The 20,640-nt window shown below is 41.7% G+C and overlaps 1 protein-coding gene across 1 annotated transcript in view; it reads right to left on the reverse strand.

Moving 5' to 3' along the window:
* PDIA5 (protein disulfide isomerase family A member 5) overlaps positions 1–20,640 on the reverse strand; it is an 88,929-nt gene that overhangs the window by 9,519 nt on the left and 58,770 nt on the right. The window contains exons 13-14 of the mRNA XM_017740244.1: positions 19,821–19,951; positions 4,959–5,029 (exon numbers count right to left, since the gene is read on the reverse strand). Coding sequence (XP_017595733.1) covers positions 4,959–5,029; positions 19,821–19,951 — 202 coding nt within the window. The remainder of the gene's footprint in view (positions 1–4,958; positions 5,030–19,820; positions 19,952–20,640) is intronic.

A 20,640-nucleotide genomic window follows, 5' to 3' on the forward strand; every position in this document is an offset into this window, starting at 1 on the left:
GCAGCTGTACCAGGAGTAGAAACGTTATCAAATGAAAAGATAATCAATCAGAGACTGTGGACCCCAGAGGAAGTTTCTTGGAGTACATCCAACTTTCTTAATTTTACAGGTAGTTCCTCACCACTGGTATGCACCCTATAATCATTAATAATATCAGGTGAGTATGTATAGTAATGGATAATATTGATAACAACAGCAACAACAATAACCCACAAAATAAGTATGCATTTTTCCATAGTAAGTACAGGTTAATATGAGTCTAGCAACATATGGGACTGGAGAATACCTTTACTTGAAAAAGGAATACCACAATAATTTTTCATGGTTTTACCAAAAAACTGGGAGCTTAACTACAGGGTTGCAAACTTAACTCAGCATGGCAATAGACCGTGAGCAGTGTATGAGCAGCTCTGAAGAGCTCTGAAGAAGTAGGGCATGGCATGTTTTTCAGATGAAGAGGACTAATCACAAAAGCTGAGCTGTTGCAAAAACCAGAACTTTTCATTTAGGTGCTTCAGTAGAAGTGGAGCTATGCTGAAAATGTGACCACTGATCTCCATGTGCCCCAACTGTACCAGAAGGGTGATGCCTTATTTTGTTACTAAGTGTTAGAAGGAAAGAGAAGTACTTGCAGTATAATCTAATCATACATCATGAATCACAGTTTCCATCCAACAGAATTATGAAATAACTTTTTGCTCTAGAGGGATCTTACAGGTAAGAAACACAATTACATTCAACGGTTCAAACAGCTGTGTAGAAAATTGAAAGTGGGATCCCTTGACCTTCCAGGTAACTCCTCCTTTCTGTTCTTAAAGCTCTTTCTTTTTAACAGTTTGTCTCCCAGTCACCATGTGATGATACAGTAAAAATAACCCCTGCAATCACAGTTGCTCTCCTGTTAAAGTATGTACTGCCACACACTGGTTTATTGATTCAAGGAAATAAATCTCTGCTAGAGCTAATATTGACTTTTGTTATGAAAATGGAAGTGAATAGCTAACTGAATATTGATTTCAGAGAGGAATGATATTTGATAAGCTTAAAAAAAGCAAAAACAAAATTGCAGCACGGAAATAAATGCTTCCAACCAACGTTTTTAAAGTATAATCAATTCCAGATGACAATTACCTGATTACTAGTAAAAAAGTCTGTTGTTGCCAAATGTCTTAAAAACACCTATAAATAAGACAGATGTGCATTCTTCCCTATGATTACTCCATAGGTTTTAATTGATGTCACCTCTTCTGGATCCTGATAGCAGTTAGGGGCTGGTCTGCTAAAGCTTGTTGCAATGGAGCTACTGTTCTCAAAGTGAAAGGCCTTGCAAATGGGACATTCATTATTAGTTGCCCAGATGTGGCATGGCAGCATTACAGGAGGTGCAGTTCATCAGCTCTTCTCAAAGCAGGCCTATTTGCAAAGGGGACATCCATTAGTGCACCATGATGTACAGTGCTAACATCACCATATTTAATGAGTCTAATTAAAAAGAAATTCAGCACATGCTTTTTAAGCAAACAGGGATCAAATTCCTTGCCAAACTAAAATATTAACTCATTTGGATAACTCTGCACAGTCATTTGATTGGTATAATCATTTTAAACTGTGATTCACAATACACATCAGGGACCCACCAGTTTCACTGCTGACTGGCAGCCCCCCACTAACACCCCAGCTCACCCCACTTGCTGCACCCTTTCCAGCAATCTCTGCCACAGCTATTTCTGTCAGAACTCACTAGAATGCAGCTGTGGTGCTCTGATTTGGGTCAATGCATTTGTACAGGAACAGTCTCCTGTGAAAATGGAAAGATTGGTCAAAGAGCAGTCCCTTTGCAGGAGTGCCAGAGATTTGTTACTGAGAGGCCTTGAGGAGTCAAGAGCTTTCCTTCAGCAAATCCAAGCTGGAAGATCACAAATCAGTTCCTTCAAGCTGAGCTTTAGGATCAGCCAAAAGGCAGAATGCAGATTTTTTTAAAGATTTCATTTCCAAGAAAGACTATGGAGCAGTTACTGAACATGCCTTCCTGCTCTTCAATCTGTTCAGCCAAGTGACAACCCTCACATTTGCATTTTCTGACGTTCACTGGTCACTGCCAGAACTTGAGCTGTGGGGCACTGGCCAAAGGCTTTCCCCTGGCAGCTGTGTGCTAAGGCCACAGCACCCCAAGGTAAGAATGCTCCAGATGGCTTTTTTTTTTCCTTTTAAATAACTGAAACAATACACTCACTGCCACTGGAGTAGCCTCTCCACTGATCTGGTCCTACTGGCACTGAATTTCTCCAGGAAGATGGAAAGACTGGAGGCTCTGGTTTGTGAGTCCCAGCCCGAGCCGTGCTTTGCAGCAGCCACAGGACTGCCCCAGGCCAGCGAGCAGGCTGGGGATTCCTGCTAAAACCACCAGCAGTGATGTGGCCGATGAGAGCTGACATTTGGGGCCAATGTTCTGAGCAGTGCATTTTTAAACTCCAACTCCAGCAGTGCAGATGATGAAAAAGTACAGAGCATTACACACAGCCCCGGGGGAGGGGGGCTCCTGTGCCAAAACCACCCCCTTGCAGTCGATCTGCAGAGCCAGAGACACGTATTTAACAGCTTCAAGCTCTGCTCATCTTCAAAATTCCAATGTAAAGACTCAAAGTCTCCCAAAGGATACCTTTTAAGATACCATTTATAACCAATTCAAGGATGGAAAGTTTTTGATTGTTCTTTTGCTTCTGCAGGATTAAATGTTTAATTAAAAGACCCTTCTTTTAAAAAGAAGATAAAGTTTAAATGCTACCATACTCTGTTAAGTGAAAAACTTTTCTCCAGGGAAACAAAAAAAGGACACTACTACAGAAATGAAGTAGTGAAAAGAAACTACTGCTTAAAATGAAAATTAGTAATCTTGCCCTGTTTTTGAAAGCATAAATATTCCTTCCTCTTTAGCAGTGATTTTACCTAAGTTTGAAACCCTACAGAAACTACAAATTAGTTTGAAGGCTCAGTCCAGTTTGAAACATGGGAATATGCCCCGTGCTGCTTCTGGAAACAGCAATGTACCCTTCTAAAGTCTAAACCAGTTTGTTTTCTTTTCCACAACGGCACAAACTGGCAGCAAGGAGCACCTTGGCAGGTTATAGCTGTACACAATTAAATAGGGGCTCCCAACATAATCAATCCCTGGCACTTTCATAAGTCATTGGGGTGGAATAACACCATTCTTCCTAACTGCACACACTTCTTTAAAACTGTACCAGCCTTAATATTCCCTACTGTCTCTCCTGTTCCAACTCATTACATTTTATATCTCTCCACTTTGGCCTTAAACTGAATCAAGAGCTGCAACTGTCAATCACTGCTCCGCTCTTGCAGTCCTTTCATAACCTGCAGTCTGAAGGAAAAGCTTCCCAGGCCTGCATTTCCCACCACCACCCTGTCCAACTAACTGTGCCATGATTCAGATTGCTTGTTAATACATCCTGGGGCTCTAATAAGCAAGTTTCACATTGCTTGGTACATTTGTTTCACCTCCTCTGACTGAAATTTTAATGAGTTTAGGAAAGAGAGGCTACCTTGGGAACTACCAGAAAAGTGGGAAAACAAGGATACTTTCTGAGAGATCTTGGAAACAAAAAAGTAACCAAACGGCATCTGAGCAAACTAATTTACAGCAATAGGAGAATTAAAAGCTGCATGCCTATGAATCTACTGTGTGCCAGAGGGCAGAAGTGATGGACTCCTAATTTAATGCAGTCAGTGATACAAGAATGATTTGTTTCTTGCCAATCTGATGCATCTTATGTGAGTTACAGAACAGACGAGAGGAAAAGAAAAAAAGTTACAAAAATTCACCTGTTATGGAGTACAACTGTTACAAAATTACCTCTTCATTTAGAATGCAGAATAGGATAAAATATTTCAGTTGGATGGGACCTACAAGGATTATCTAGTCCAGCTGCCTGACCAATTCAGGCCAAAAGTTAAAGCCTGTTGTTAAGATGTTGTCCAAATGTCCCTTAAACACTGACAGGCTCAGGGCATTGACCACCTCTCTCAGGAAGCCTGTTCCAGGGACTGATCACCCTCTTGGTACAGAAGTGTTTCCTACTGTGCAGTCAGAACCTCCCCTGGCACAGCTTTGAACTATTTCCATGTGTTCTGTCACTGGATTCCAGGGAGAAGAGCTCAGCATCTCCATTTCCCCTCCTGAGGAAGGTGTAGAGAGCAATTTCCATATTAAATTGCCAATCTTTTCCTTACCACACCTAAACACAAAGTAATTGTGAAGTTGGAACAAATTCAGAGATCAGAATGAAATACGGTTCACTGAAAGATAACAAACAGGTTCCTAGCTAGTTATCTGGTTAAATCCAGGGGCTCAAGTGGGTTTTTTAAAATCCTAGATCTGCATGTGCTCAGTTAAAATGGTTCAGCTGATGCAAGGAAATTACCCAGTGTGATTCAGCCATCAGATGCATTTTCAAGGCAGAAGCATCAGGGTCCTAGAGGAACATCCTGGGCTCAAGTCAGCCAATTAACAGAAATAAATTGTATTTTGTGCTATGCAAGCAAGGATTAGTTATATGATTGAGGTTTTCAGGACTATCACACAACTTGTGGTTTCTCTACATGCACCCTAACAGCTGACAAAAGTTGAAGGGGAATGGAGATGATGTGAATTATCTTTATTTAATCCCTCAATGAGAAAGAATTGTGTTTCACTTCATACAAAGTAACTCTTACACAAAGACTTAAACATAAAAGACAGCAAATTAGGGAAAAAAGAATAGGTTGGAAGTATAACTCAATTTGACCAAAAAAGATACAACCCCTATGATGCAGATACATTTCTTTTAGTGTAACAGGAATTTTATCTACAAACCTATCACCTTATCAATAAGCAAAGCCTATAAAGTACAAATTATGGAAAGCATTCTTAAATATCACAGAAATAATTAACAGCAAGTTACCTTGCGATCTTCTTTAAAGACTTCAGCAGCAGTTGTGAAATGTGGAATGGCATTTTTACAGTGGGGACACCCTGTTTGACACAGGAAGAAAAAGACATCATAAACTTTAGTTGTAGGAAAGATACTGGGACAAACTCAAGACACAAGGTGAATCAGTGGGAAATCTGAATTAAAAATCATCCAGTCCTGGGATGAGAAGGACAAAGCATGTGTAGACCATGTGTCAGCTACACGAAAGTAGGCACATGTTTAAAATGTCTCTGACTTCAAGGAGTTTAAGTGTACATTTACAGTTGCACAACATCCCATATAGGGGCCACGGCACAGGGGGCTTTTCTGTACCACCAGTCCCCGAAGGGCACTTTAGGACCACCAGCCACAGACAGACCACTGCCCTGCTCTGTATCTCCTGGTATCACCATGTAGGTTTTTACTGCTGTTGCCACAGCTACCAGCTACATTTGGGCATGGGAATAAAGACAGCATGGCTGGGAACAGAAGGAGGTTGGAAGTTGGAAGGGAAGTTGCTGGGAGCATTTGTAAGTGTTTGGAAATGGCCTCTGTTAAAGCCAACCCATTGGGAATGTAAGGGAGGGGAAGAGAAGCAAATCCAAAAGGCCAGACATCATTCATGGATGGAGAGCAGGTGTCCAATCCCGGGTTAGGATGACTGTTGCTGGCCTTCCTGGAGACCTTCCTGCTGTTCACCACAAATGGACAACCCCTGAAGAGTTTCACAGACACAGCACACAGGAACCCAGAGCTTTGTATGGGAGATAGGCTGATACTTCTTTGTACCACTGCAGCATTGAACAAAAGGCCAGATGATCCCTTGCTTTAAAATACACTGAATTTACTCAAACATTTCAGAAGAAGTCACAGAAGGGAAACTAGAACTGCTGTCTTGATTCGAGGTCTAGATGTGAGTGCTCTTAATTCAGAAGCAATGTCTCCAAGTTATTGTCTATGAATAATCTATCAAAACATCATTACTATACTAAATAAGGCTTTGAAAAGGAAAGTACCTGCAGATTTGTAACAAATGACTTTTTTTCAAACCCAGCACAGAGGCTGATCCCAAGCAAAGACTCAGGACACTATTTTTTGCGTTAGATGCATATTAAAAAAAAGCCCAGACTGTGTAATGCTGACGAAGGAGTTAATCCTGCTATTATTTCTGGATAGGAACAGAAAAATCACAAATGAGTTGCTCACAAACACCAATTATAGCTTATGCTAGTGTTGTTTACCAGTATTTTACATGATGAGCAAGTGTTACTTTGAAGTCAGGACTGAACAAATGCCCTCTTAGGAGACTTGCAGCCACCTTCCTAAGCTACACTCACTCTTTCAGCTGACAAGAAAAATATTACCTGTGCATAAACATTGCTCACCCCTTTCCACAAAGGAAAGGCTCAGCTTCACCAACATGTAACTGCATTGCTTACATGCACTGGTTTGAATTGTAGAGCATTTCTTTCTTTGGAATAGGATTCTGAAAGCACTGCAGTGACACACCTGTGTAAATACACTGAGAGTCTATGCAGTAGCTAAGAACACCAGAAAGTCAAGGGAACATTTCCTGGGAAACTGAGGCACTTCTGTAAACCCATCTTAATGGCTTCAAACTCTTTATGCAGCACGATGGCAGCTATCCTGTAGCAGCTGTGTTTCAGTGGGAGATAGTGCAGTGTTCTACAGCTTGCAAACTATTAACCTTGTTGAGTCATTCAGCATTTGCCTGGGAGAAAACGGTCAAGAAAGAAAACGAGGAGGAGGACGAGGAGGAAGAGAAGAAAGAAGAGGTGGAGGCTAGGGTTTCAGGCTGCTCCCATGTCCATCAGCCCACTTTGGTGACCCTTCTTCTCTCGTACCACTTGTCTGTCCTGTCTGCCTGATACTGAAGAGCATGCAGGTCAAGCCTGCCTCTTAACACATCTTGGATGATTTCCTGTACTGTGGGGGATTGCCTTGGTTGACTTGTTAACATTGCCCTACACAAATAAATCAGAACTGGTGACAACATCTAAAAAGAATTTCATAAACAAAAAATGTCCTCTAAAACAGGAATACTTGTTCTTAACTACATGCTGCAGTTTTTCTGGAAAACACTTCCAACTGTTACACTAAAACATAAAGGCTCCTAAAAACTTAAACCCTTCAGGTTCCCTTTTTTTTGCTTATGATCCTGAGCTTGGAATTTAGATTTCACCAAAGAACATCTTTTAAACCCTTAATAAAAGATATTTCAGGACAGTAAGGCCTCTCTCAAAGCCTCTAGTGAAGCTGTAGCAGAAGAGCTCTTCATGAGCCCCACTCCTCAAGAAAATCAGAACACAAATAACAAGCATATTGTTCCACACAAAAATACCATATCCGATACCAAATCACGAGAGGTTACCTTCATTTAGCCATCTGAAGCTCCATTCCTCCTCCCTCCTCCCTTCACTTCTCTCTTGGCCCAACCGCTTTTCTTTACTGCACTGTGCTTGCAAAACTAAAACACAACCATATGGCTTTTGGCAGAGCTGCCTCCACGTCCAGTAGGCATTTTGTTAGCCTTGGACATCCATCCACGGAACAGATGTGAATGCTACACTGAACTCCCGAGGAGTTTCAAGGAGTCACTGAAAAAGGGGGAAGGAGCACATCATATGGAACAGCAGAACTTCATCTGTTACAACTTAGAAGGATTGCCAAATGCAGCAAACACTTGGAAGTCACCCAACCCAGTCATTCTATTTAAAGCACACATGCCAAAAAAAATAAAAGCAGAGGTTGATGTCTTCATTTTGACAGACGGAAAACTTGTTCTCCCCATTCCCTCTTAGCACCCACTGTCACACATTTATTTTAAGTGTTAACACTATCTTCTAGATTCGAAAGTGCAAAGAAAGGAAATGTACTGAGCACAGTAAATGAGGATAGGAAGTGTGCAGCCTCCTTACAAAGGATTTTTCAGATGGGCTGCAATGGAAAGAGATTAAATCGGTGGCACATGAAGGTGTGGGTAAGGCGCCAAGAACCAAAAAGTCCTGCCCCTTCTCAGTCACTATGGACTAAACAAGCGGGAAAATTGCATTTTCGTTGAATAATTTGGATCCTTTGGTAAGCACACAGACTTCCTGCAAGGATAAGAAGTGGAGTTTTAAGGGAGCAGCATTGAAAGCAGCACTTCTTGGAGCAGAGCCTTCTAACACAGATCCAGGGCTTTGCTTTAACAATTTTCTTTTTTCGTTTTTACAACAGTGTCAAATTTGATCTCAACAGGGTTAAGAGCAGATGTGAACTGAACAGTAATTTCCTGTGCCTGACTTGAGAAATGTGAAAGAAACCTGCTCCTGAAACATCCAGCCTTTCCACAGGATCCCAGTACTGGCACTCAAAACCTCTAATCACTCCTGCACATCTCAAGATAACTCCATTTCCTAATGCAGAAACACAGTTGCATCACCCAGTAGGAAAACGAGAGCTTGACATCTAAGGCATGTGCAGTATGTGCTGAGGCCATTCCCTGTTCTCAGTCAACAAACAATTTAATAGAGCTCTGGCAAGGCACTCTCACCTCTGTGCTCAGAATTTGGCTCTCTTGAGGACCCCCCATACAGTCCATCCTGACATCTGCTCTCCCTGACCTGCCAGGGCACAAGGGCTACACACTTAAACCACAAGCCCCTGGATCCATGTGAGAACACCTGCAATCGAGGAGTTCTAAAGTTCTCTTTGCCTTTGTGCTACAAATTAGAAAATTTACACAAACCCAGTATTTTCTGCAAGGTTTTTCTCCACCATTCCTTGTAAAGTTGGTAGGAGCCAGGAAGGCACACTGTGGTGCAGTCACAGCAGGGACCATCACATTCCTCACCCTGAAAACCAAGTAGTTCTCGACTGATCCAGTAGATGAGAAATATGGTTTCTCTGGGAAAAATTCAAGAGGAATGGCTGATGAACAGCAGACAAGGGAAATCAAGCAAGCCAGCAAGCAGGCTTCACTCAGAGCCATTATCACTGAGGGGAGAGGGAGTCAGATTAAATCTCCTCTAATTAGAGAAGCATTTAAAGGAAAGCTAGTGGGTCTTTTGGGAGATGAAGTGGTGGAAAATATATAACCCAGCTTATTTTCCATGGACTGGATTTACTGATAGCAGGAACAACCTCAAGGTACAGCATCTTCTCTGGGTGTCTTTGAAGAAAGACCCAATGACCCAGCATTGGTTTGGGCACAGAAAGGTGCTGGAGCTTCTTTCTCATGGAAACACTGCTCTGAGGGCTGTGAAGAAATAAAGAACTGCAGGGTTGAGCTCGATGTGATTTCCAAAATGATGCCACAACGCATTTGTTACATGATGTAAAACAAAGATATCACACGGGGAAATGGAAAAACTTAACTAAGTGCTCACATCATCTTGTGAACTGATTTTTTGTTTTTTAAACAAAAAGCAGACTGAGGAAAAAATAATATAAACCCACTTGTCAGGTAAGGTAAGAATGACACAAAATTGATATGATGTGGTAGCAATTTGATAAATTTTCAGACATCATATCCTGTGAAAACATCTTCCATAATTGCAGGATCCCATGGGATGCAGAAGGGATGCAAAGAAGATTTCAAAGCAATGAAACAATCTAGTGAATAACCTGCATGTTTTTATTACATTCAAATGGATAATTTTTCATTGAGGGGCTTCTTTTTTTAACCAGTGAATTGTTTAGAGACGACAGTGAGTCAAAAGTAAAACTTAAGAGATTCTTAAAACTTCAGTGTACACAGGTATTAGGACCAGATGGCAATTCTAAAGATGTCTCCAGAGCAGTGCATGAAACAGATGCACCCTGTTGTACAACAGTCACCTCACTACATTTAAAATAAAATTGTGGCAGATTTTCAGAATTGCCTAAAGTAATCAAGTCCTCTTTCCAAAAACCACAGGTTTCTACTTGCTTAAATATGAAAAAACATCCTTTAAGTTACTTCATGCTTTGTTTAATTTGAAACTACAAAGCCCAGTGATAAAATTTAACCTCTCTACAGCTGAACAGTACAAGGTTAATTCAGTTTCCCTAGAAGAGTGGAAGCTGTATTAGCATAGCACATAGAATGAAGGTGAAGCTGTTTTTTAATGAATATAAATCAAAAGCTAACAATTTGTACAAAATAGATAAAGGAAGCAAATGGACATCAAAGCAGTATCTACAGTCAGCAGAGGTAATAATGATGTTTTAACTATATAAGGGGCTTTAAATGTATTAGAAGCAAAAGAAATCCAAACAATGCTAGCAATACAGCTTTGAAAGAAAATGATGGAGTTGTCAAAAGGAACTTCGCTGAATATATAAATTAAAATAGTAAGTACGTGTGGAGAGGGCCTCTATGCCTGGTACCTCTGAAATGCTGTTTGCCGTTCTGGGCCCACAAATCAACAATGAGCTCAAACTGGAGGGGGCTCAGAAGACCCATAAGAAAAACATCAGTACTGAAAGATGTGTTTCAAGGCAAAGGGAGTCAGGAAGCAGAGTATGTCAACAGCTTAAATCCAAAGATTAAGAAGTGATAGAAATGGAGAAAAGTCAGTCTCTAAATTTCATTATAACGAGCTATTCAAGTTGGGTGCCAAGAGCTGAATAAGCTCCAGAGATGGCTGCGTGCTGAAGCCAGTCAAATTTAGATGGAAATTCATATTCCCCATCACTAGTGATTTTTAGTCTGAAAGGAAATGGTTTTCTAAAAGAGAAGCTTTCACACAGTGGCTCTCTACCTGATCAGAAGGCAGCTGTCCTTGACTTGCATCACTGAGCTGAGACTGCTACAGCAGTGACGTGGTCTGGCTGTCCTTGTGTCACCATCTCCGAGTGGCCGGAGCTGCAGCAGCCAGCACTGCCTGCAGGTCAGGCAAGGACAACATCCCCTGCCAACCCTAACCTGAGCATCCCAACTAAAGCACTACAGCAGCACAGATCGGGCATTTGGAGTTCAGAAAGCACTACCTTATGCCTTCTGCCCGTCATTAATACATAATGATTTATAACCCTACCCATGTCGTTGCCGTGCGTGCTTTTAGCATCTTGTACCTAATAAAATCTTGATAAATAAAGTAGCAAAATGGTGTGCATATATTTTACATGAGTTTTTTTTTTCAAAGAGATAGTTGAAACACGCACACATTTTAATGTAGGCTGCTTTCATATTAAATACACTAACTTAAACTGTCAGTACTTTCATAACAAAGTCCTGGCCAACTCCTTAGAGGAGATCTGAAAGCCCAGTAATTTGTGAGACCATGGCATTTGTGCTGTCTGTGCTCTACCCTCAGTATGAGAAAGGGCTCTGTTCCCTCCTCAGCCCCCGGCTTCCTTTAGTACCTCTCAACGGGTGATCTCAAATGCTTTAACTAATATCAATTAATTACGCTTCAAATTGCCCCTAAGAGAGACAGATGTGATTATCCCCCTCTGTCATTACATCCAAGGTTAAACAGAATCAGGAAGAGGTTAAGTGACTCTCAGGGTTCACAATCCTGCCTGACAGGGAGCCGGGCTACAAGGTGCTGACTCCATTCGTTCAGCTGCACAACCATCAGGGCCTCAGAGGGCTCAGCATGTGGCAGGATGGAGCCCTCAGCGTGCAAAGTGCAGAGCAGAGAATGACTTTCCAATTCCCCATCTCTGCTTGAAATCATCACTGCTTAAATAACAGGGGTAGATAGTGCCCGCCGTTATTGGTTTTTAAATGACTGCAATTCTAAGCAAGTGCAAGCAGCAACCCTGCACAGCTATCAAAGCCAGCCCGGGAGCTTGTACACTGCAGAATCAAGCTAAGCCTATTTCCACTTCAAGAGTTCCAAGCAATTAACTAGAATTAAAACAAGAATATTACTTGGTCAATCAAGGAAAGACAGGCCACAGACAGTAATTGCACAGATAAGAGCTGAAAAAGGGTATACTGCTTAAACCAATGCAATTCATGTGGCTACAGGAGTTACTGAATCCACAGGCAGATTTCAGAAAGGCATTTGGAGATGTTACTGAAAGGTTAATTCACTTTGTTTTATCAGTAGAGAACTGGAGGGCCTTTTAATTGAATATCTGGACCCAAAGCTCATTTGATGACATAACCTGACACCACAGTATAATCATATTTCTAAGACACAAGATATTAGTAATTGAAAGAGGGGGATTTTTTCTTTGATTTGAAAAATGTTACGAGGTTTTCAGTTAAGCATCAGGTCAACCAAGGCTTGTCTTACTACTCGTAACAACAGGCACACTACTCCAAATTTCACAGCCAGCTGGTGGATTTTGTTGAGTTTTTTCCCAAGCTATTGGAACTCTTATTTTGTAGCACTTTGGAGGTATGCAAAGAAGACAAAACATAAAAACCCAAATTATTTGAAAACCATGGCCATGAGACATGAACAATTGCAACAGCAGCAACAAAGTCATTGGAACAGGTCAAACTGCAAAGTGAGGAGAGTAAAAAGACTCGGCACAAAATTCTTGGACTGTTTTATCCACTACAAAAAGCAAGGATATGACTGACTGCAGTGAATTACAAATGGCATGCCAACACTCAGCATTTGGCAACAAGCAATCCTTTTGAGATGGAAAGCTGTACAGCAAGTCACCTCTGGACAGAAAGGGTTAAAGAGCAACAGTTACACCCAGAACAAACCTGAGTGCCAGTTCCAGCAGACCTGCATTTTCCACTGTGTCACTGGCCTACGTAGCTCAAACAAAGCTAGCAGCAGTGGTTAACCAAGTCAGCATCAGCCCTGGTTAACTGCAAACACAGCTACAGTGCAAATGAAAAAATTTTGCCATCTGACATAGCAGAAAACATAACTAATAGAAGATACACTGCTGAGTTAGCAACAGCCAGCAGAACACTGGAATTTCAGCTGTGCTGATGTTTAAAAGTAGCTCCTGTTCAGACAATGTTACACATCACCAAAAAAAAAGCATCTGTCTTATTGGAAATGGGTTTCATAACAGTGCATAAGGATGGGTGACATATTCACAGTCTCCTAACGTACCCACAGTGACACCGCACCAACACAACTATGTGTCTGCAGGGAGAGAACTCCATGGGGCAAGAACATGCCCTTCCCTCCCCTTCTCACAAGCTGGAGCTGTTTATATACAGGCAATATTCTGCACACCAAATCAAGCAGCTGTAACACTTTAGGGTTACAAAACAAGAGGAGCTGGATCACCCCAACAAATTTTAGTTTAATGCCACTGCCCCACCACAGCCACCTCTGAGCACTCTGTGACAGTTATGCACAGCCTGGGGAAGCACCTCAACTTCTGAGTTGAGAGCAGCTCAAACTGTTCTCTCAGTGCTAATTATTCCCCTCGGCACAAACACTGGGGCTAAGAGCAGTTCTGCCAGCCTGATTGCAGAGACCACTCTGTAAATCCATCCTTTATCAAACTCAGCCTGTTAAGGGGCTCTGTGGCATCAGCACTATTTACACCGACAGAACACACCTCTGTAACGTGCCTGTAACAAGAGCACCACGGATGCAGGAGAGAAAGCAGTTAGTGGCAGAGCTAACATATCAAAATTCTGCAGTGCCAGCCCACATGGGATTTAAAGCCTCATTATCAGAGGGTCCAGATCTCACCTCTGCCTCAGTCAACAACCAGAAAATCCTTCCTGCAAGGTTTTTTTCCTTCAAAGGGATTCTTTCTGTTCAGCAGATTTTTAATAATTTTTTTATAGCTTAAGCTTCATTTACAAACACATACATTTTGTTCAGGTTCTTTGATACAGCCTCCTAATCAAAATTTAACAAGATGTGCTTGCAAGTGACAGGAAAACATCTTGGTGGGAGCCAATCCAAGGCCATTGTGGGACACTAAATTAATCTGTGCTGCTGCTTTGCTCTGCACATCTGAACTCATAAACTCAATTGTCGAGTATGTTCTCCCCCTCTGCGCATACTTTGCACAGAACTATGTCACCCAAGTCTGCTGAGTGACACACCAGAGACCCAGACTGCTCATCTCAGGCCCAGAAGACACAGGCTGAGGCCTCACAGCCAATAAAATTTGCCATGTTTTGCTACAGCAGTGCAACTTAGCCAAAACACAGCATTATCTCCCCAAAAATGCCTGTGTAAAGGCTGAGATACGATGCAACCACCCTTGTCCAAGCTTGCTCCAAAAAATAGGAAGGACGAAAAGGAAACATTACTGCTTCCTTCAGAACAGCTTTTTGATGACAGCTTGGGTCCCAGGGCTGGAGGAGCACACTGCCCTCCTGGCTGTCATCATTAATACCTAAAAACCATATGCACTGTCTGTGCACACAGTGTGACCCACTCTGGCAAGGACTCTCAGCCAGCTGCTTTTTGTCATTGTATATTCCTTGATGCATAACTTGGACAGAAGAAACCAAGCGGTTTTTGTTGTGAAAACACAGAGAAGGAGCATACCAGGATACAGAATAATTAATATTTTGAACAAAGTTTGTGGGTAAAATGAATGCAGGTTTGCTTAGCTCTCAGCATTTTATGCGTTTGTGATGAAACACACAGGAGTGGGCAGGACTCATTTAGTCAGATCCCTGTCTGATTTCTTATTGCTGAAGAAAGTCCTACCTGATTTCCCACTTATTTCTTAATGCTGCCCAGGAGTTGACCCATCAAGCAGCAGTGATGTAAATATTCCTGCTTTACTGTCTTTGTTTTACATCAGAACAATACCCAGGTACCATCTCCCACAAACAGCTTAGATTAACACACAGCCTTTTAATGGCTCAAACAACATCCCAAAGTCTTCTGGGACTTTATCAGATGCAACACCAATTAGGCACCTTCATTCACTTCTTCCAGCCCTGAAAGAAAAACTCTACAAAAAAGTTTAAGTGAAGAACCAAGGAGGCTGATGTCTTTAACTGCACATCCTCTTGCAGCAGTACAGCCACTTGCTCCATCCAAACACCTCATTAAAATCATCCTCAGGATGGTTTATTTCTGGGTGCTCTCTGGGTAACCCCCATGGGTCAGGCTTCACCAGAAAATTAATTTCATCAGCTGGAAAAAGTTATTTCCAGTGAAGTGAAAGTTTCACTGCTGAACACAGAACCAGAATTCAGCTCCCAGCAAAGCATTTATTAAAAATACCCATTCTGCAAACCCTGTTGAGTCCCACAAATTGAGGCTATTTGGCAAGTTAATAACATTGGCAACTGCCACCCTTATGAACCATTAAAAGGGAGCACCTTCCCTCAACTACTTCCCATTGCTGCTGAAAGTCTTTATTTTTTAAGAGTGCTTATTAACTTGTGTTTTGACACTAAAAGTAGAAACTGAATGAGTTTGCTCAGTGCCGAGTCCTGCCTTTAAAACTGACTGATCTAAAAACAGAGTGCCCTCCCCCCCATCATTTGGACCTGTTAATGACTGGTCTATTACATATAATTCCTTTCTGACACAGTTGATTCATTTGTAGTCTCTTTGGAAGCAGCAATCTCAACCAAAAAATGACACAAATGTGTTTTCATGTGTTGGCCTCTCATTCTTCTAACTCTAAAGTGGACATTTTCTGTTTCTGTTTGAGAATTAGCAGGGGATGTTATTAAGCCTTTCCTGTTTAGAGAAAATCAGAACTGGATGAGAAGAGGGAAAAACAACCCAAACCACAATCAACAAAACCAAACCCCAAACCCAAACTCCAGTATAACTATTCCTAGAAATACAGCATTGCAGTGTTGGAAGGCACTTCTGGAGATCATCTAGTAAAACTCCCTTGCTCAAAACAAGGTCAACTACAGCAGGTTGCCCAGCCCTGTGTCCAGCTTGGGTTTTGAGTATCTCCAAGGATGGAGCCTCTTGAGTCAACCTGTTCAAGTATTCAACCACAACCACAGTAAAAAAATCACCGCTTCTAAATGTTTAAGCAAACTTTCCTGTGCTTCAGTTCGAGCCCATTGCCTCTTGTCCTGTCCCTGGGCACTGCAGAGAAGAGTCTCACCCAGCTTCAATCACTCTTTTTCCCCCCTTAATTCTGTTTGAATAATGCAGCAAAAACACCTCCAACTGCAAAGACATTATTTACTGGAACTTTTGATACCCTTTGTGATTCTGACAACTAATCACAACCAACTGCTTCTATTTTGCAGTTTTCAGTGCTACAGTAGTAGGAGGTTAAAATTTAATGCATTGTCAAAGTCAAATCTCAATTATCTGGAATAACAGAGTGGAGAGAGCACATAAAAGTAAAAATGCAGATAAAACACATCCAGATAAGCTATATGAACAGGGAGGACATAAGAGAAAGAAAAGTCAGGGCGCTGATCCCAGAAGAGGCACTGATTCGAACAGGTCAGTCCAGGATGGCTGGCTTTAGTGCTGCAAGCCTTGAACCAAGCTCTGGCTGTAGAGCACAGACCTGCAGCCACTGCCCTCCTGACCCTGGCTGGTTCAGCACTGCAGTCTAACTGCTCTTGTCCATTTGGCTCACTTCCCAATATGCTCCATAGCCCCCAAATCCTGATCATCCACGTACCAGGCTCTGTGTGCACACCAAACTATACTCAGACTAGTTGTCTCCTCTCCCCATTTCTGGACAAAGCCAAACAGTTATAAAAGAAAACCTGGAGTAGTTCATGGAATCCAGTACTCCAAGGACTGGATGAGGGAAAAAATACAGACACAAATCACATAAACTCTCCCCAAAAGCTTCTTGAATGCTTGTGCATTAATCTTACTGCTTTCAAATACTCCCCTAACCCCTCACAGCAGTCCCCACATGCACCTGTGGCTTCATGCTTCCCTTCTGCAGATGGTATCACTGTCTTCCTCTTATTTCAGGCATTTGAACTTAGACACATGAGTGGGATGACAATTACATCTTCTCAAGAGCTGCACAAGGGCCCAGAGAAGAGGTGGGCAGGTGCTGTGCAGCACAGATGCCAGCAGCCTGCTCCAGGTCCTATCCCTGAGTAGCTCTAACACATGCCAGCCCACACTTCAAGCCTGTGTGGCATGGTACAGACCTACCCAAAGGACATCTGGATGAAGATCTGGTCCCAGGTCATTAACGGCACAAGTAGCACTGGGTTTTCTACAGCAGGCACTTTTTCCCAAGTCAGTATTGGGAACCTGCCCGTATTCCTGCCTCCTGCCCCAAATCAGTCACTACAGCACACACAGATGCCAGCAGGCAGGAATGGGAATGTGAAATCAAGATCTCTGTGGGTGTCAAGTCCGCAGGGGCGGACTTTCTCCCCCAGTAATTTCAAGAGTTTTGATTCCAATTCTCAGTCCTTAAAAGACTCCACAGGCATGAGGAATAACCTTTATGCTTCACCCATATTCCAGGAGACAGAGTAATGAGTTCCCTATCTTTTCCATGTGGATGTAGTCTTCTCTTCCAGAGCTAAATCACTGTGAAGCACTGTTCAGTACCATTAAAGCCCTGCTCAGCTCAGTCCTGAGTTATCAGCACAGCAGCACATTGGTGGCTCTCCTATACATATTAAGTAATTTGGACAGCAAGCTGACACAGAAAAGCCAGCTCTCATTTTAATTTGCATCTAAGATATATATCTGTGGCCTTTACCTAAAGGTTTGTCACTCTAGCTGAAAGCTTGACAAAGGTCAGAATACTCAACTTTCTGCTTTAAATTCTAATGACAGATGAGAGATACATTTCTTACCATAAATATTTATATGTAAACATACTTTATATATGCATGCATACACACACCCCCCCAATCTTAAAATATCTCAGCATATGTGTAAGTGTAACAAATACTGCCACAGAGTCACAAGTGAATGGAGTAGCATACTGTGAGTCTGCCCTCACCCAAGATGTGGATCTGAATAGAAAAAGAAAATTATTTGAGGTAATGGGACCTTGAAACTTTAGCAGTGTTCCTTCTGCACTAAAATAAGCAAGTTAAGATTAATTGGCAGTGTAAGCTCCAAGAGGTCTCAAAATTGAGAAAATAGTAAACAAAAGCTAATCTATCAAATTTATCAGGAGGCACATTATCACTCTAAAAAGCTGAAAAAACATAATGATTTGATTCATTCTAATTATCCTAGTGCATTAATGTTTATTTCATAGAAAACGAGGATTTAAAATATTAATCTGGTGCTTTCCTCTGCACCCAACAAAGTGCAGGCTCGTTGCATTCCCTGTGTGTGTCTTTCTGCTTTGCTCACAGACACTTCCACATTTAGAGAGAACAAATCTGACAAATCAGAAACTGTGTATGACTCACGTACTGACACCACAACAGCAACGCTGTCTTAGGAGTCATGGGAAGGCCAGACAGGGTTCCAGTTAACACCTCTTTGTCCTGTATATAGGTGGTCTCATGCAGCACTGTGTCAAAAACAGTGCAAAAATGTGTCTGAAGTGCAGCCTCGAAGGACCCAACAGTTTTACATCATGCAAGCCTTGCTTTTACAGCCTGCTCATGCAGACAGGGCCAGGCTGACCTCCATTTGCCCCTTCTGAAGTAAGGTGGTGGTGGAAGTCCAACTGCAAAAAATTAGCCCATCAGGCAAGTTGCCTCATGCTTTCAACCCTGGGAGCTGCATACTCATCACACATAAAGTCTTTGCTTTAAACATGGCCTTCAAAAAGACCAAGAATCTAACTGCCTTAAAAAGGTGCAGCTAAAAACCAAAAGTGAAATAAATCTCTCTTATGCAGAAAGTCACTAATTGGGAAAAGAGAACTCAAGAGACAGTGAACTCCTAAATCTTACCATTTCCTGTGCAATCATTTGATTTTAAAATTGCAATTTGCTCTTAACCAGCTGAGGTCTATGAATCAGAAATTCCTGCCATATGGCCAATTTTTAGTCAATAGGTGGTGGGAACTGGAGTGGAGAAGGGATTATGTCCCCTTCTGTTTTCTTTTACAACCTTCCAGAAATCTCCCTCCTGAATTGCACCCCTGCTTTCTCCCACATCCCTCCATGGGAGCCCCAAAGCATTCATGTTTAACTATCTAAAAGAAAAGCAAAATAAGGGGCAGCCTGATCAAACATTAAAGGACCTTTTTCTCTCTTTATGGAAAATACCTTCAGTTTAATGGGACAAGTTGGTAACTGTTTATCTGAAGGTTATCCATTAATTGCTGGCTATGTGATATGGAAGAATTTTTTTTTGCATCTGGTGAGGCTGTAAAGGCACGTTAATAGTATCTAATATTAAATGCCTGGATTATCTTCTCCCTTGGAAAAATCCCTCAAAAGTTAAGGACTTGTACCTAGTCTGCCTGCCTCTGGGACAGCACAGGAACACAGAAGAGGTTCCTCTCATTCACCTTATTTATAAAGGGCCTGATTCTAAACTTCTCTAGAAATATTCTCAGAAGCTTGAAAAACAAAGTGATTATGTGGTGCATGCAAAACAATCTAGGAGGAGGAAGCTATGTCCCTAGTCCCAGTGGAGACTTAAATGCAGATTTATTGCATGCAAAATTTCCTCCATCAAAATTTGTTCTCTGCCTCGTGGACTGGCTCCTCCTACACTACTGTATTGATTTCACTACTGAAGTGCTGCACTAATGAATCAGGCTCTCCAAGTCCACTGTGCTACTATAAAGGATCACATTTTGTTATATGGACCATAAAATGCAGCAGAGGAAAATAAATCTGTTTTGTTTTTGTATTGCTGCCGGCTTTGGTGTCTGCATTAAATAATATAACCATTATATACTGTTTTGTTTCCATTTATAAAGATACAAATGATTGTGCCTATGATGGTCCCATGCACTTATATTCAGAATCAGCTCTTTACCCTTAAAAGTCTGGGGACAGTGAGGGAATTATTTCAGGATTTCATAACAACTGTAGGGCTTATAAAACCCATCCATGTAGAGAGGTTATTTACTCACATGGTGCATAGAACATGACAAGGGTGTGCTTCTTCTTCTTCAAGGACTCCCTGAAGTCTTCTCCAGCAAGGTGGATAACACTGGTCTGTTTTTCTTCCCATGCAGGCTCAGGTGGAGGTGGTGCTTCAGGACTAGAAAAGAAAGACAATGAAATTGGTTTGAAAATGTTTCTGGAAACAGATAAAGGGACAGCATCATCCTGGTCATAATTAGCATGAGGGAACTGATGTGAAAAATCCTTCAGGGTGCCTGCGCAATAGAAAGACATACTCAGTATTTCCAACACCAGGGAACAGCAAAAAAGATGCAAGTTAATTTCTGGAACTCAACAAAAATATAATTTAAGGTATTGTAGTCAGGCATATGAGTAGAAATGTCGAATGAAGACTTCCTACATTGCATCCAACATTTGGGTGGAAAAAACATGGCTTTGTATCACTGAATCATCCACAGGCATGAGCTGAGAAGAACAGCAAGCAGGTGGACTCAAAAGGCAACCGATATAGAACAGCATCTTCCATTCAACCATCCTTTTTGTACTCTTTATCGCCATCACGCAAACTTCTGTAATGAATTTCATGACCTTCTCTAGAATTCAGATATTAAAGCCCAGATGCAATAATCAGCATTGTTCCATTTGGAATACTGGGGGTGACTGAACTGGAATATTTCACCTCGGTAAAGAGAATGTCAGGTTTCAATTATGACTGCACATACTGGCTACATCAGAGCAATCCCGCACACCTAGAGCACCTCTAACAAAAATTCTGCTATTCACTAGCTCACAGACTTCTCTCAGACTCATTAAATTCATTCCTGC

The sequence above is a fragment of the Corvus brachyrhynchos genome, unplaced genomic scaffold (genome assembly GCF_000691975.1).
Source record: "Corvus brachyrhynchos isolate BGI_N302 unplaced genomic scaffold, ASM69197v1 scaffold126, whole genome shotgun sequence".
In the NCBI taxonomy this organism is placed as follows: Eukaryota; Metazoa; Chordata; class Aves; order Passeriformes; family Corvidae; genus Corvus; species Corvus brachyrhynchos.